This window comes from Podarcis pityusensis (genome assembly GCF_964106645.2).
Source record: "Podarcis pityusensis genome assembly, chromosome: 11".
In the NCBI taxonomy this organism is placed as follows: Eukaryota; Metazoa; Chordata; class Lepidosauria; order Squamata; family Lacertidae; genus Podarcis; species Podarcis pityusensis.
The window spans coordinates 2,927,563-2,943,065 of record NC_138036.1 but is presented as its reverse complement, the minus strand read 5'-3'; the positions used below and the strand labels follow the sequence as shown (position 1 = coordinate 2,943,065).

Genomic DNA, 15,503 nt, shown 5'->3' with positions numbered 1-15,503 from the left:
TGTATTGCTTTCATTTTTTACTTTGCTTAAACTGTTCAGGGTTGGCCCAAGACATTTCACCACCTGAGGAAAAATCAGAAAATGTCTCTTCTCCCCCCACCCCGAGAATCATAGTTTGTTAAGGGTGCTTTTGATATACAGTGGTACCTCGGGTTACATACGCTTCAGGTTACAGACGCTTCAAGTTACAGACTCTGCTAACCCAGAAATAGTACCTCAGGTTAAGAACTTTGCTTCAGGAGAGAACAGAAATCGTGTGGTGGCAGCAGGAGGCCCCATTAGCTAAAGTGGTACCTCAGGTTAAGAATAGTTTCAGGTTAAGAATGGACCTCCAGAATGAATTAAGTTCTTAACCCGAGGTACCTCTGTATATTAAAAAAACACAAGGAAGAGTCATTCCCCTCCTTTTCCTCCTGCCCTCTCTGTAGCCCCACCAGCAATGAGCAGGGGCAGGGACAGGCAAGCCCCTCACCCGCCTCTGGGTGGGGACAATGCTGGGGGACTGGCATGGTTGACCCAGTGGCCAAGGGTGGCAGGAGGGGTGGTGGATAGGGCCCGCACACATTGGAACATAGGAAGCTTATACAGTGGTGCCTCACAAGACGAAAAGAATCCGTTCCACGAGTCTCTTCGTCTTGCGGTTTTTTCGTCTTGCGAAGCAAGCCCATTAGCGGTTTAGCGGATTAGCGCTATTAGCGGCTTAGCGGGCTTAGCGGATCAGCTGATAAGTGGCTTAGCGATCAGCTGTTAAGCAGCTTAACGGATCAGCTGTTAAGCGGCTTAGCGGATCAGCTGATAAGCGGCTTAGTGGCTTAACGGATCAGCTGTTAAGCGGCTTAGTGGCTTAACGGATCAGCTGATAAGCGGCTTAGTGGCTTAATGGATCAGCTGTTAAGCGGCTTAGCCGATCAGCTGATAAGCGGCTTAGCGATCAGCTGTTAAGCGGCTTAGCAGCTTAGCGGATCAGCTGATAAGCGGCTTAGGCTTGGGGAAAAGGGGGGGGAGGAAAAAACCCCCGCAGGAACTCGCAAGACATTTTCGTCTTGCGAAGCAAGCCCATAGGAAATTTGTTTTGCGAAGCACCTCCAAAACTGAAAACCCTTTCGTCTAGCGGGTTTTCCGTCTTGCGAGGCATTCGTCTTGTGGGGCACCACTGTACTGAATCGGACTGTGGGTCCATCGGGCTCACCAACAGGCAGCGATGGCCCTCCAGGGTTCCAGCACCCTGCTGCCACCGCTTCCTCTTCCCCTGCCCAGGTGGCTGACAGCAAGGGCCTCATGGAGCTGCATCCCCAGCCAAAGGAGGAGCACCAAAACGTGCCTGTGATGTCCCTCTCTTTCCTTTCTAGTTCTGCCCAGTCTGCCCCCCCCCCAAAAAAGAGATGGGTGGGTTGGACTAGATCCCTTCCAACTCTACAATTCTGTGGTCGTTTCCCCCTCTTTCAGGCTGCCACCCAGGAAGAGAAAGAAGAATACCGTCCCCGTCTGGTGGGTGAACGAAAACTCACCAACCAGTTCAACTTCAGCGAGAGAGCCTCCCAGACCTACAACAACCCTGTGAGGGTAGGCTGTCACTGCTGGTCTCTTCAGACCCTTGTCTGTTGGCTAAAGTTCCTCTCATATGCCTATGGGCATCTCTCTGCATCGAGTGCTAATTGCTGATGGACATAGAACACATCTTTTGCCTTTGGCAGCTAGAAGCAAAGTGGCAAGGAGGGATGCTTCTTCTATCAGAGGTTTCTGGCGCCCTGGAAATGGTGGAATTACGCATGTGCAGCATCCATGGTGGTCATCTCCAAGCTCTCTGTGGATGCGTGACACAAACTCTTCCTTGCCCACCTCAAAAACACCAGTTTTCAGGGTCTGTCCTCAACCGCTTGTTTGTCAGGCTGTTTTCTAGAAGGGAAGGGTTGTAGCACATCTGCCTTTCAAGCAGGAAGTCCTCCGTTCAATTCCTGGCATCTCCAGGTAGGGCTGGGGGTCTCCCCTGCCTCAAACCCTGGAGAGGCATTGCTGCCATTCAGTGTGGATGATACTGAACTAGATAGAGCAGCAGTCTGTCTCCTTCTGTCTCACTATTATATCAGCCCTTGATTCAGAATCATGAGGACTGGAGTCTGAAAACCTGGAGAACCCCTGCTAGTCAGGGTGGTTAAAACTGTACCTAGTCGGACCATGAGTTTGGCAGCACATAAAGCAGCTTCTTATGGTCCATGAAAGGTGATGAGCCAGGGAACGCTGATGTCTGAATATTTTTTAGCAGGCCTGTTCTGCTATCAGGGTACTTTCTCAGGCTGTGACAGAAGAAGAAGAAGAAAAAGAAGAAGAAGAAGAAGAAGAAGAAGAAGAGGAGGAGTTTGGATTTGATATCCCGTCTTTCACTCCCTTTAAGGAGTCTCAAAGCGGCTAACATTCTCCTTTCCCTTCCTTCCCCACAACAAACACTCTCTGAGGTGAGTGGGGCTAAGAGACTCCTAAGAAGTGTGACGAGCCCAAGGTCACCCAGCAGCTGCATGTGGAGGAGCGGAGATGCGATCCTGGTTCACGAGATTACGAGTCTACCGCTCTTACCCACTACACCACACTGGCTTTGACAGTTCAAAAGCAAGCTAAGTTGGAAGTCTCTCTCCAAATAACCTTTCTGCATCATGGAAACTGTTAAGAGGATGCAGGAACTGCCCTCCTGGATCCGGCTTGAAGATCCACCAGGTCCAGCGTTTCCCATATTGCCTTCTTTTGCCCTTGACTTTGATTTCAGGAACAGGGACGTGCCCTTTCTCATTTTTTGTTTCAAAGACCGAATGCCTGCTATCCACACAGAGGCCGTGGGGTTGGGTGGGCTTCAGATGCAGAGAAGCAAACAGATTTACTGGGCCATCTGCTCTGACGATGCAATTAAGACTCCTAAAGCACTTCAGACACTAGAAAGCAATATCGTAATGAATAATAATGTGATCCATAACAATAAAAATACCAGTGACTTCAGGATAATTGCAAACTCATTCCGGCGTTGTGTGTAACGGGACTGGTTGGTGGTAGCTCATCTGTTTTGCATGCGAAAACTCAAGTTCAATCCCAGGCATCTTCACGTGGGGCTTTTAATGTTTAATAGGTTATTGTATTTTAGTGTTTTGTTGGAAGCCGCCCAGAGTGGCTGGGGAAACCCAGCCAGATGAGTGGGGTATAAATAATAAATTATTATTATTATTAATTATTATAGTGCTGAGAGAGAAACCCCAGAGAGATGCTGCTAGTTGGTTAGCTAGGTACACCAGTGGTTTGACTTGGTGGAAGGCAGATTCCTATGTTCCTATAATAATAATATAATAGTAATTTATTATTTATACCCCGCCCATCTGGCTGGGTCTCCCCAGCCACTCTGGGTGGCTTCCAACAAAGTACTAAAATACAGTGGTCTGTTAAACATTAAAAGCTTCCCTAAACAGGGCTGCCTTCAGATGTCTTCTAAAAGTCTTTGAGTTCTTCTTCTCTTTGACATCTGGTGGGAGGGCGTTCCACAGGGCGGGTGCCACCACCGAGAAGGCCCTCTGCCTGGTTCCCTGTAGCTTTGCTTCTCGCAGCGAGGGAACCGCCAGAAGGCCCTCGGAGCTGTACCTCATTGTCCGGGCAGAACGATGGAGGTGGAGATGCTCCTTCAGGTATACTGGACCGAGGCCGTTTAGGGCTTTAAAGGTCAGCACCAACACTTTGAATTGTGCTCGGAAACATCCTATGACTATGCTGCATCTGAAGCACTCATTAGTGGCAATTTGAGATGTCCGTAGAACTACTATTACAAAGGAATAGCTCAGTCGGTAGAGCATGAGGCTCTTAATCTCAGGGTCCTGGGTTCAAAACCCACCTTGGGCAAAATATTCCTGCATTGCAGGGGGTGGACTAGATGACCCATGTGGTCCCTTCCAACTCTACAGTTCTATGATTCTATGTAATAGGTCCTGCCGTGCCGATGTGGAAAGCAGAAAATTGTTGCAGCATCTCCTCAAAGCTACCAGCTCTGCCCTCTCTGCTCCTTGGCCAGCTCCACACAAAGCCTTTATATCAGACCATCTGTGTCTCCCTCCAGATATTGCTGGTCTCCCATTTCGCCATTTCTGCCACAGCCTAACCCTCCCCAGAGGCCCTGTTTTCCTAGATCCCAGCTTCAGTTCCGCAACACCCTTCTAGTTCTAGTGGAGCTGAATCTGACTTGTGGGCAGCCAGCCAGTGGCCAGTTCTTCTGTCTCATTCTCTCACCCCAGAGTTCTCATGACTCCCTTGCTTACAGAGACTTCAGGTGCTAAGGAGAAAACTTAGATTGCTTTGAACATTTTCTTTAAAAGCCCCTTTCCCCAGAGAGAGGTAAGCCCAAGCTTTTTACATAGGCTGTTATAATTCTAGAATGCCATAAGTTAGCCCGTGTGTTGCACTGCGCCCGGAGGCAGAAGCAGTAAAACCTATCCACCTGCGGCAAACTTGCAGCAATTTCTGCCAAAACCAATGATCCTTCCATTTGTACATTCCTATCGAGGTGCTTTCTGTTTCCCTGGACGCACGTGAGCCCGGGGTCATCGCAGCAACAGGCCAGCTCTTGCCACAAATAAAATGTCACGTTGATAGTAAACACAGATCCATTTGCAATACCCTCGCAGCGCACAGACCTTTTGGATAAATGGTGGGGGGAAGTCACACTCCACTGGCGCTGCTCAAGTCTCAGGCGGTTTCTCAGCAGCTAAGCAAGAGCCGACTTTTATATATATCCTGCACTGACAACGGGATTAACTGTGTGCTACTTCAAATCCTTTCTTCCAGGACAGGGCATGTCAGATGGAGCCCCCGCCGAGAGCTACCTTCTCTGACACTGCCAACCAGGTAAATGCTATTTATTTATATATTAATTTAGAGCATCTGGGCTTTCAGAGCAGTTTACATACTGTCAGTACAAGACCTACAACCCTACAACACAGAAGGAGAAAGGGACATGGAGGGCAGAGGGGAAAACAGACAAACCAAAGCTCAGCCACCAGTTTCTAAGCGTTTGTTCCCATAATGACCAGCCGCCACAACTTTGGGTCAGGGGCTTCATGGTGGAGCTGAGCTGTGCTTCCTACTCTGCCACTGAGGTGACAGCTAAGGGAGAGAAAGTTGGATGGAGCCAGAATCTCATCCCTTTAATCTTCTGACTTAACACTGGACATGCCCAGGTGGTCTGCACATCTAATCCCTGCCAGTCCCTCGGTGCCTTTGCTCGTTCCTAATGGCCTGTGAGGATTACAGGGCCAAGAGAACACCCACATCCTTGACTGAAAGCATGGCATGCCCTACAGCACAATCCATGCCTCCTCAAATGTACCGTATTTTTCGCTCTATAAGACGCACCAGACCACAAGACGCACCTAGTTTTTGGAGGAGGAAAACAAGAGAAAAAAATCTGAATCTCAGAAGCCAGAACAGCAAGAGGGATCGCTGCGCAGGGAAAGCAGCAATCCCTCTTGCTGTTCTGGCTTCTGGGATAGCTGCGCAGCCTGCATTCGCTCCATAAGACGCACACACATTTCCCCTTACTTTTAGGAGGGGAAAAGTGAGTCTTATAGAGCAAAAAATACGGTACATCCCAGGTAAGTGACTTCAGGTAAGCAGCCTTCATTCTCTCCTGTGTGTGAGATAAAAGCATCTGCTTGCTTTTGGGTGTGTTTGAAGGTACCAGGGAAAGACCTGCAGGATGAAATGTGGAGGCCCATCTCTCTGGCTTGGTGTAGATGAAAACACATCTGTGGCAGGCTCTGAGATGATGCTGAAACATATCACCTCCCCAAAGTGTCCCCAGGGGTGTCTTTTTAATCTGCATCTTTGAAACAATAGTGCCATTAGGATAAGTGCATTTTTGCTGCTGAAGTGCATGGGATGGAATTCAACCAGTTTTTGTTTCTTTACGTTTTCTCTTTTTAAAATCTTACTGTTGCCTAGAAGTTGAATTGATCCACACGTATTTCTTGCGGTCCCTGTGACAATTGTCCCAATTACCACTGATTTTGTCTATTGTACTTGGTACACAGCAGTAGATAAGACAATGCACAGACTCAGCGGCTCTCCCTCGTAGGGGGACATGGAGAGATGGAGAAAGGGATGCATCTCTGTTATATCAAATTGGTCCTTTAAAGGGACACCCGTGTTTCTAATCAAAGTGCTGGAATAAATGCAAATCTCCAGCTCGCTCGCTAGTGGAATTCTCTTCAGGCTGAGCACAGCTTGAGTGGCTCAGAGTAACAACTTGCTAAATTTGTCAGAACACAGCTGAAGTTTTAGACAGAGGACAAAATCCCACATCTCTCTTCCCCATCTTGGGCCATTTTATGAATATAAAGTAATATTTCAAACTCTTCCTTTCTTCGTTCCCCAACTCCCTGCCAACAGTCCCTTTTCTATCCTGCTGAATTTGAGTCAAGAGCCTTTCCAGAATCTCATGTGGCAAAGGACCTGTGTCTGCAGGTGGGAGGAGGAAGGGGCAGAATTGTCACCCACCGCCCAGGAAAGGCCTTGTTTCTTCCTTGAGTTTTCTCTTCCTTCCTGCTTCCCTGCTCCCTCCCAGCTACCAGCTTCACCTCCTTCTTGCCTGCAACCTTCTTGCAGCTCCTTCTCCCTTATCTGGCTCATAACTGCCTCTGCCCATGGATGGATGGATGTGTGCACTGTTAGAATATTCTGTTCTACCTTAAGGGACAGGTATGAGACTGCTGTGTGTCACATGTCTGTTTACACTCCAGCACAGCTTGCCGGGGACTTCCGTTTGCATATAGCTTTTGCTGTCTTGCTTTGGACATGAAGGAGAGAATACATGTTTTCATTTTGTCCTGATGTATGCTGAATAAACTACTTGTAAATATGCTCAACACAACCCCTCCATGCCACTTCTGTTGCACAGTGTTTTACTCTGCTGAGTGCGCATGCCCAGCTTCTGAAGGCTTCTGAAGCTAGGGTTGCAGTTTCATGCTGATCCAAGGACTGGAGATCGCCTGGCACAGGCCAGCTGGGGGCCTGCCCATTGCCCCCGATTCCTTGGCTGCATCCCAACATGCACCTGTGGATCTGCCCCAGTCTTCCCTCCAGCTCTGGTCCTGTTCCTGCTGGAGTACTAGTTTTGCCTCTCTAGCATGGAGCCAGCATGGTGTAGTGGTTAAGAGTGGTGGACTCGTAATCTGGGGAACCGAGTTCGCTTCCTTGCTCCTCCACATGCAGCTGCTGGGTGACCTTGGGCCAGTCACACTTCTCTGAAGTCTCTCAGCCTCACTCACCTCACAGAGTGTTTGTTGTGGGGGAGGAAAGGAAAGGAGAATGTTAGCCGCTTTGAGACTCCTGAAGGGGAGTGAAAGGCGGGATATCAAGTCCAAACTCCTCCTCCTCTTCTTCTCCTCTATGTGCTCAGGGCCACAGCGCTCTAGGGTGACATTTCTCTTACGTTGTCATCACTCATCTTCTTTCTTGGTGGTTTGGGTGGAAGCCGGGTAGGGAATGTTTTCAAGAAGTACACTTGCCTTCTGCTACCTGTGACTAGTTCTGTGAAGTTCCTTGCTGTCTCACCATTCACTCTTTGTCTCTTTCAGTGGGAAATCTACGATGCCTATGTAGAGGAGCTCCAGAAACTGGAAAAGTCAAAAGAGAAAGAGAAACAAAAGGCCCCAGTTGCAAAGAAAGAAGACAAGATGCGGGGAAGAAAACTGACGTCGCTGGAATCTCAGGTGCTGTTCCTGCGTATAGTGGTGATAATACACGGCGATGCTTTGTGCCTTTTATATTTTCAACATCCCTTTCCCTTCATCCTAGGTGTTTTCTCCCCTATATCATTGGTGAAATACTTGCTGCCCCTGTGTTTTTGCCCTAGTCCATGTTCTCCAGTTCCTGGCTCAAATGTTTTCCTGTAAGGATTAAAGCCATCGGGCCCCATCCCAGATCTCCACGTGTTCAGGATGTGTGACTGTTTGGTGTGCAGGTGGAACCTTGCGAGGGTCTGCAGAGGCCGGGCTAAAGGAATCGGAGATCCCCTTGGGACTTCATCACCTGGAGGTCCTCCACAATCTGCTCCATGGCTTCTCAGGCCTGCGCCTCACAGCCCTTGGGGTACCTGGGATCCGGTAATCTGGCCACTGCAGTTTCCGCAGGCTGGAGCTTCTGAACCAGCCCCAAGGCCAGCCCCACATGGAGCGCATTGCAGAAATCTAGCCTCAAGGTTGCCAACACAGAGAATAAGAGAATCGTAGAGTTGGAAGGGACCCAAGGGTCATCTAGTCCAACCCCCTGCAATGCATGAATCTCAGCTAAAGCATCCCTGACAGATGGCCATCCAACCTCTCCTTAAAAGCCTCCAATGAAGGAGAGTCTACAACCTCCCAAGGGAGACCGTTCCACTGTCCAACAGCTCTTACTATCAGAAAATTCTTCCTGGTGTTGAGTTGGAATCTCCTTTCTTGTCACTTGAAGCCATTAGTTCGAGTCCTACCCTCCAGAGCAGGAGCAAACAAGCGTGCTCCCTCTTCCATTTTACAGCCCTTGAGATGTTAGAAGATGGCTAACATATCTCCTTTCCATCTCCTCCAGGCCCATAGCTGTCAACTTTTCCCTTTTCTTGCGAGGAATCCTATTCAGAATAAGGGAATTCCCCTTAAAAAAAGGGAAACGTTGACAGCTATGGGCTAAACAGACCCAGCTCCTTCAACCATTCCTCATAAGGCTTGGCTTCCAGACCCTTGATCTTCTTAGTTGCCCTCCTCTGCACACATGGCCTATAGTGGTCAAGCTCTCCCTGCACAGGAACAGCTGCACTTCGCCAACCAGACGAAGCTGGTAAAAGGCACTGCTTCTGCCCATGCAGTGTGAGCAAATAGCAATGTGGAGGATGCTTGCCCCTGACCTGGCCTGTTCCATGTGTACATGGTTCATCACATGCTGCCTGTTTTTTACCACCAGTGTTGTGTAGTGGTTAAGAGCGGTAGACTCGTAATCTGGTGAACTGGGTTCGCTTCCCCGCTCCTCCACATGCAGCTGCTTTGAGACTCCTTAGGGTAGTGATAAAGCGGGATATCAAATCCAAACTCCTCCTCTTCTTCTGTGTAAATTAACAGCACAAGAGCCTGCCCTCTGGATCAGGCCAAAGGACATCTTTTCCAGTATCCTGTCTATTGGGCCTGATTCTTTTTGTCTCAGCTGTCAGAACAGCAAGAGCAGCGTGTGGCATTGCAGCACCGCAGGGAGAAGGGAGGCTAGAATCATTCTGACCGAACTCCAACACATTTGGTTGCGATGTGTGTGGAAACCCAGTATTTATAGATGAACAGAAAAATTACATTGCCGGCGCTGGTGTTTTTGATAAATGATCCCTACAAATACTCCATTCCAGCTGTTGCTGGAGAAGAGGTGGAACGCGCACACACGTGTCCCCGTTTTCATCCCAGTTGTAGAGAGAGCAGGTGGAATCACCTGGTGCTGCGCAACAGTATTTTTAAAAATTTCCTTTCTTAAATTTCTACACCCCCCTCCTCCAGATCCCAACGGTGGGCGTGTCCTCCTGAGACCCCAGCCTGCCATCAACTTGGCTCCACGCTGCCCCCTCCTGCCAGGGTGGGGGAATCGCTGAGGGTTTGCAGTTGCAGACAATTAGAAAATGGAAAAAGCCCATTTGGCAGCTTCTCTCTTGGGTGTGGGGCTCAATGGGACCATGTTCGTGTGGGGAAGCCTCCTTTCACACGAGGATTGGGTCTTGTGTCAGCTTCATTATTATTGGCTCAGAAGAATGAGGCTGCCAGAAATAGATCATTAGGAGGAAATAGATATTGCCCCCACCGGGGGGGCGGGCTTCATTATTGCCTTGCCTTCTGCATGCTTCATTAATTCCAACTGCGAGCCTGAAATTGGCACTTGGACTGCCAATATCTGTCTCTTGCTTTTGCCTCTTGATTGTTTTCTGCTGCTAATTCTAGGAGAGCCACGGGATGGTGGTGGGCGCAGGGATGGGAACACGCTTGGCTCAGAGCTCCAGGTGGTTGAGTGGAGAATATTGGCCCAAACTTCCCCCGGTGATTTAATTGGGCAGCTGTGGAAGAAAGGGGGGAGATTTCTTCTTATCTCAACAGGTTAAGGACACCAGACTTATCTTGTGAATACACTGCCCCATGCCAGCCTTTCGTTTAGTTATTGTGGTTTCTATCTCGGGCAGAACTGAGATTGTAGTGATCGGCTGCGGCAACCTGATGAATCCAGGACTTGAAGTGGAGCTGAGGCAGAAAAAGGGTTTTCGCCTTTTCACCAAATGCGCTGCAAGTGATCTGGGAGAGCCCCCAAGTGACTGGGTGTGAACAAACACTGTCAAAATGGGGGAGGAGGTTTCAAAGTGGACCCCACAAAGTTATACAGCTTGTAAATACGTCTGGAATTTCCCAGACCTAGCTGGAATACTGTGAAAACTGTGGAATACTGTGAAAATTGCTTTAAAAATGGCTGGGAAAATCTAGGCATATGGCAACCCATGTCAGCAGTGTCGTTTTTGGGGATGTTCTTTTAAAATAGCTCAAAACTCTTTTTGAGATTTTGCAAAAAAGGAAGCTCAAAACTTTGGCCCCAAACCCACCAACGCTCAACAACTTTTCTGTCCGGATTGTCTCTTTTTGAAATATGGCAACCCTAGAACTAGCAATCTCAACCATTTGAACCAACCTCTGAGGGTGCCTTCCTGTGTCAGATAGAAGAGTCAAAGGCAGGCCCACTTGTCATTATGGGGAATGCAAAATTTTGATAAAAGACCCCACTGCCTCCCCTTATCTGCAGCAGGCTCAAATTAGCCAACCCAGAGAATTGCAGTAATTAACAGTTTAAGTGCTATTGCACTTTTATGGATGGGGGTGGCACTGTGGTCTAAACCACTGAGCCTCTTGGGCTTGCTGATCAAAAGGTTGATGGTTCGAATCCCCGCAACAGGGTGAGCTCCTGTTGCTCTGTCCCAGCTCCTGCCAACTTAGCAGTTCGAAAGCATGCCAGTGCAAGTAGATAAATAGGTACCACTGCAGTGGGAAGGCAAATGGCGTTTTTGTGCGCTCTGGTTTCCGTCATGGTGTTCCATTGCACCAGAAGCGGTTTAGTCCTGCTGGCCACATGACCCGGAAAGCTGTCTGTGAACAAACTCCGGCTTCCTCGGTCTGAAAGCAAGATGAGCGCCACAACCCCATAGTTGCCTTTACCTGGACTTAACCGTCCAGGAGTCCTTTACCTTTACCTTACCATCAGCTTTCTTTGATTCTGTTAGCTATGATTTCTGCATTGCAAGGGGCTGGACTAGAGCGCTCCTCTCCAACCCCGCCATTCTATGATTCTATGACTCTCCTGGCGCTGCCTTTATAACAGAAACCAGCCAGCTTTTGGATGTGAGCCAGTTCCTGCATGGGAAGCACCGAGGAGCCACAGCCAGCAGGGGCAAGGCGTGCACTGGCCAATTAGAGATGATAGATGTCATGGCTAGCTCAGCCGTAGATGAAAACTGAAATTAAGCATCCATTAAGTGCTGAGCAATCCAGCCATTTCCCGCCTGGTCTCGGAGCGCAGTCTGCCCGGATGTCAGATGTGCCTTTAAACTATTCAGACTGGTCACTCAGAGGAAGGAGGCAGAGCCTCTGAGACGCTTGGGAATTAATTAGCACCAGTGAGTAACAGGCTAGCAATGGGGAGGAAGGGAGGGTTTGTTTGCTGCTGGCTGGTGGACATGGCCGTGAGAAACGGCAGAGGGACAACGGGAACAGGGAGTGCCTGCCTTTCACTGAGTCAAACCTGATTTGAAGCTTGCTAGGCAAATGCAGGGATGTGGGTGGTGCTGTGGGTTAAACCAAAGAGCCTAGGACTTGCCGATCAGAAGGATCGCGGTTCGAATCCCCGCAACGGGGTGAGCTCGGTCCCTGCTCCTGCCAACCTAGCGGTTTGAAAGCACGTCAAAATGCAAGTAGATAAATAGGTACCGCTCTGGCGGGAAGGTAAACGGCGTTTCCGTGCGCTGCTCTGGTTCGCCAGAAGCGGCTTAGTCATGCTGGCCACATGACCCGGAAGCTGTATGCCGGCTCCCTCGGCCAATAAAGTGAGATGCAACCCCAGAGTCGGCCACGACTGGATCTAACAGTCAGGGGTCCCTTTACCTTTAGGCAAATGCAGATGACACAACCTTGATGGCAGAAAGTGAGGAGGAATTAAAGAACCTTTTAATGAGGGTGAAAGAGGAGAGCACAAAATATGGTCTGAAGCTCAACACCAAAAAAACAAAGATCATGGCCACTGGGCCCATCACCTCCTGGCAAATAGAAGGGGAAGAAATGGAGGCAGTGAGAGATTTTACTTTCTTGGGCTCCATGATCACTGCAGACGCTGACAGCAGTCACAAAATTAAAAGACGCCTGCTTCTTGGGAGAAAAGCAATGACAAACCTAGACAGCATCTTAAAAAGCAGAGACATCACCTTGCCAACAAAGGTCTGTATAGTTAAAGCTATGGTTTTCCCAGTAGTGATGTATGGAAGTGAGAACTGGACCATAAAGAAGGCTGATCGCTGAAGAATGGATGCTTTTGAATTATTGTGCTGGAGGAGACTCTTGAGAGTCCCATGGACTGCAAGAAGATCAAACCTCTCCATTCTGAAGGAAATCAGCCCTGAGTGCTCACTGGAAGGACAGATCCTGAAGCTGAGGCTCCAAGACTTTGGCCACCTCATGAGAAGAGAAGACTCCCTGGAAAAGACCCTGATGTTGGGCAAGATGGAGGGCACAAGGAGAAGGGGACGACAGAGGATGAGATGGTGGGACAGTGTTCTCAAAGCTACCAGCATGAGTTTGACCAAACTGTGGGAGGCAGTGGAAGACAGGAGTGCCTGGCGTACTCTGGTCCAGGGGGTTACTAAGAGTCGGACACGACCAAACAACTAAACAACAACAACAAGGCAAATGCTCCACAGCTGTGCTATGAGCCTTCCCATAGCCTCCTGGCATTAAAAACAGAGCTTTGTCATGTTATCTGACCACATGTTTTCTTTCTTTCTTTTTTTTTTAAAAAAGCAAGCTAGCTCATTTGCACTGGGGAAGAGTCAAAGTCCGTCAGTTATAGGGTGTCTTTCCAAGGATGGCAAACCCATTTCTCTGATGAAAATAAAAAGGTAAAGGGCCCCCAACAGTTATGTCCAGTCGCAGACAACTCTGGGGTTGCGGCGCTCATCTCGCTTTACAGGCCGAGGGAGCCGGCGTTTGACCGCAGACAGTTTTTCCGGGTCATGTGGCCAGCATGACTAAGCCACTTCTGGTGAACCAGAGCAGCGCACGGAAACGCCGTTTACCTTCCCGCCGAAGCGGTACCTATTTATCTACTTGCACTTTGACATATTTTTGAACTGCTAGATAGAGGCGCCCTATTCCATCATCATCATTTTATTATTTATTGCTCCAGCCACTCTGGGCAGCTTCCAATATACATAAAAACATAATAAAACATTAAAAAACTTCCCTAGACAGGGCTGCCTTCAGATGTCTTCTAAAGGTTTTATGGCTGATTATCTCCTTGGCTCGGGGGGTCACATAGCTCCATACCACCCAACATTTCTCCGATGAAAGCAGGGAGGTCCTAAGGAAAAGTGGGACATTTCGGGATCACATCAGAAACCAAGATGGCATCTGTAAATCCAGGACTATTCTTAGATAATAGCGAAACTTGGAGGGTCTAGGATGGCTAGCAGGGGTGTGTCCTGCCCTGACTTTGAATCTTAGGTCTTCTCAGAAGTAGAGCAGGGGGAGCAGGCTTCCCCATGCCCAGTGACTGCAAGGATCCATTGGATCAAAAAGAAAGCAACTAATACATGTAATAAATAATAGCAATATAGAACAATACTCCCTGCACACAGCAAACTAGCACTTCAGGATTCTTGCCTGCCCTTTTCCCTAGTCATTGACCTACTAGCTTTCTTTGGGCAGGGCACATTTTGTATGGCAGAATCCTCTGCTGTACAAGACTGTGAACTGTTGCTGTCTGTGGAATTCCAATGGGAGAAGTATCAGCCCTTCCAGAATCCTGCAGAAAACTAGATCTTTGTTCCATTTCTGGGCTGCATCACGTTTCTTCTTGGGCATGTGAGCTACTCCCCTACCAAATTCCCGGAGACCCCTGCACGGGGAGTATTACTCACGACAGCAGTTTGTTTGTTTCTAGGTAATTAAAAGGCCATGAAGGAAGAGTTATATGTTGTAGGCAGCCTGCTGCTCCAAGATAAACATACAGTTTTATCGAGGATGAATATCATGGCTGGCCCAGGCCGTTTGTTTTCCTAGCTCCAGACCATTACGCAGTCATAACGGATGCTTCCATTAATGTTATTGCCGTTGTATAAAATAATGCCGCTAAATATCCCCAGAAGGAAGGAATTAGTGTGCTGGTAAGCTGGCCCTGCCACTTCAGGACTTTGCTAGTCAGCAGCCGTTGCTGGGAAAATCAATTCCAAAAGGATCTTAAAAGGAGATAAATTAGGCATATCAGTTCCTCGGAAGATTCATTTCAATAAAATACAGCATAAATCACACCTGGAAACAGTGGGCAGCCCAATCAGAAGCGCTGGTGGCTTCAGCGAACCTTGCGCAGGGAGCGACTCGCTGCTGGAGAATCCTAATTATCTTAGGATATTTATTTGCCGACACACAAACTTGTAACAGTCCCTTTGCGCAGTGACACAGTGCTTCTCCGAAGAATCAGGGCCCACATAAAAACAGCTCTCTTCCTATAATCAGTTAAGTCTCTTGACTTACTGGAGGGCATTATTCATATTATTATTTCTTTGCATTTAAACACCACTTCCTTCCTCCAAGGAGATCAAGGTGCTGTCCATAGTTTTTCTCTCCCCTGTTTTGTCCTCACAACAAGCCTGGGAGGTAGGGCGAGGCTGAGAGCGAGGGACTGGCCCAAGATCACAGCACAGACAGTGTCCTTCACTCGCTAAGTTTTGGGAGAAAGAATTGAGATGTATAAACATGACTGAGTGGAAAAAGTTAAAATTTCCAGAGGAAAATATTCTTTTGAATTATGTACCTGTCATATGGAATTTGACAACTGGACAGCATAAATGGATTCTTTTGTGCCCTTACTATGGCCAAAAGACATATGGATGCACTAGAAGGATAAATCCTTGTCCCCCTTCAGTCAATGGATTGAAAATATGACAACCCTCGCAATTTATGAACAGATTGCTTGTAGGCTATGTACGGACAAGTATAACGATATTTGGAACGTGTTTATAAAAAAATATATCTGGGTATAAATAATGCTACAGTGGTACCTTGGGTTACAGACGCTTCAGGTTACAGATGCTTCAGGTTACAGACTCCGCTAACCCAGAAATATTACCTCAGGTTAAGAACTTTGCTTCAGGATGAGAACAGAAATCGTGCAGCGGTGGTGCAGTGGCAGCAGGAGGCCCCATTAACTAAAGTGGTGCTTCAGGTTAAGAA

General features: G+C 48.3%; 1 protein-coding gene across 1 annotated transcript in view; it reads left to right on the top strand.

The window, feature by feature from the left end:
• The window catches only part of DNAI1 (dynein axonemal intermediate chain 1), a 160,505-nt gene that overhangs the window by 31,185 nt on the left and 113,817 nt on the right, over positions 1–15,503 (top strand). The window contains exons 7-9 of the mRNA XM_080973468.1: positions 1,447–1,563; positions 4,810–4,869; positions 7,599–7,733. Of these exons, the coding sequence (XP_080829594.1) occupies positions 1,447–1,563; positions 4,810–4,869; positions 7,599–7,733 (312 nt within the window). The remainder of the gene's footprint in view (positions 1–1,446; positions 1,564–4,809; positions 4,870–7,598; positions 7,734–15,503) is intronic.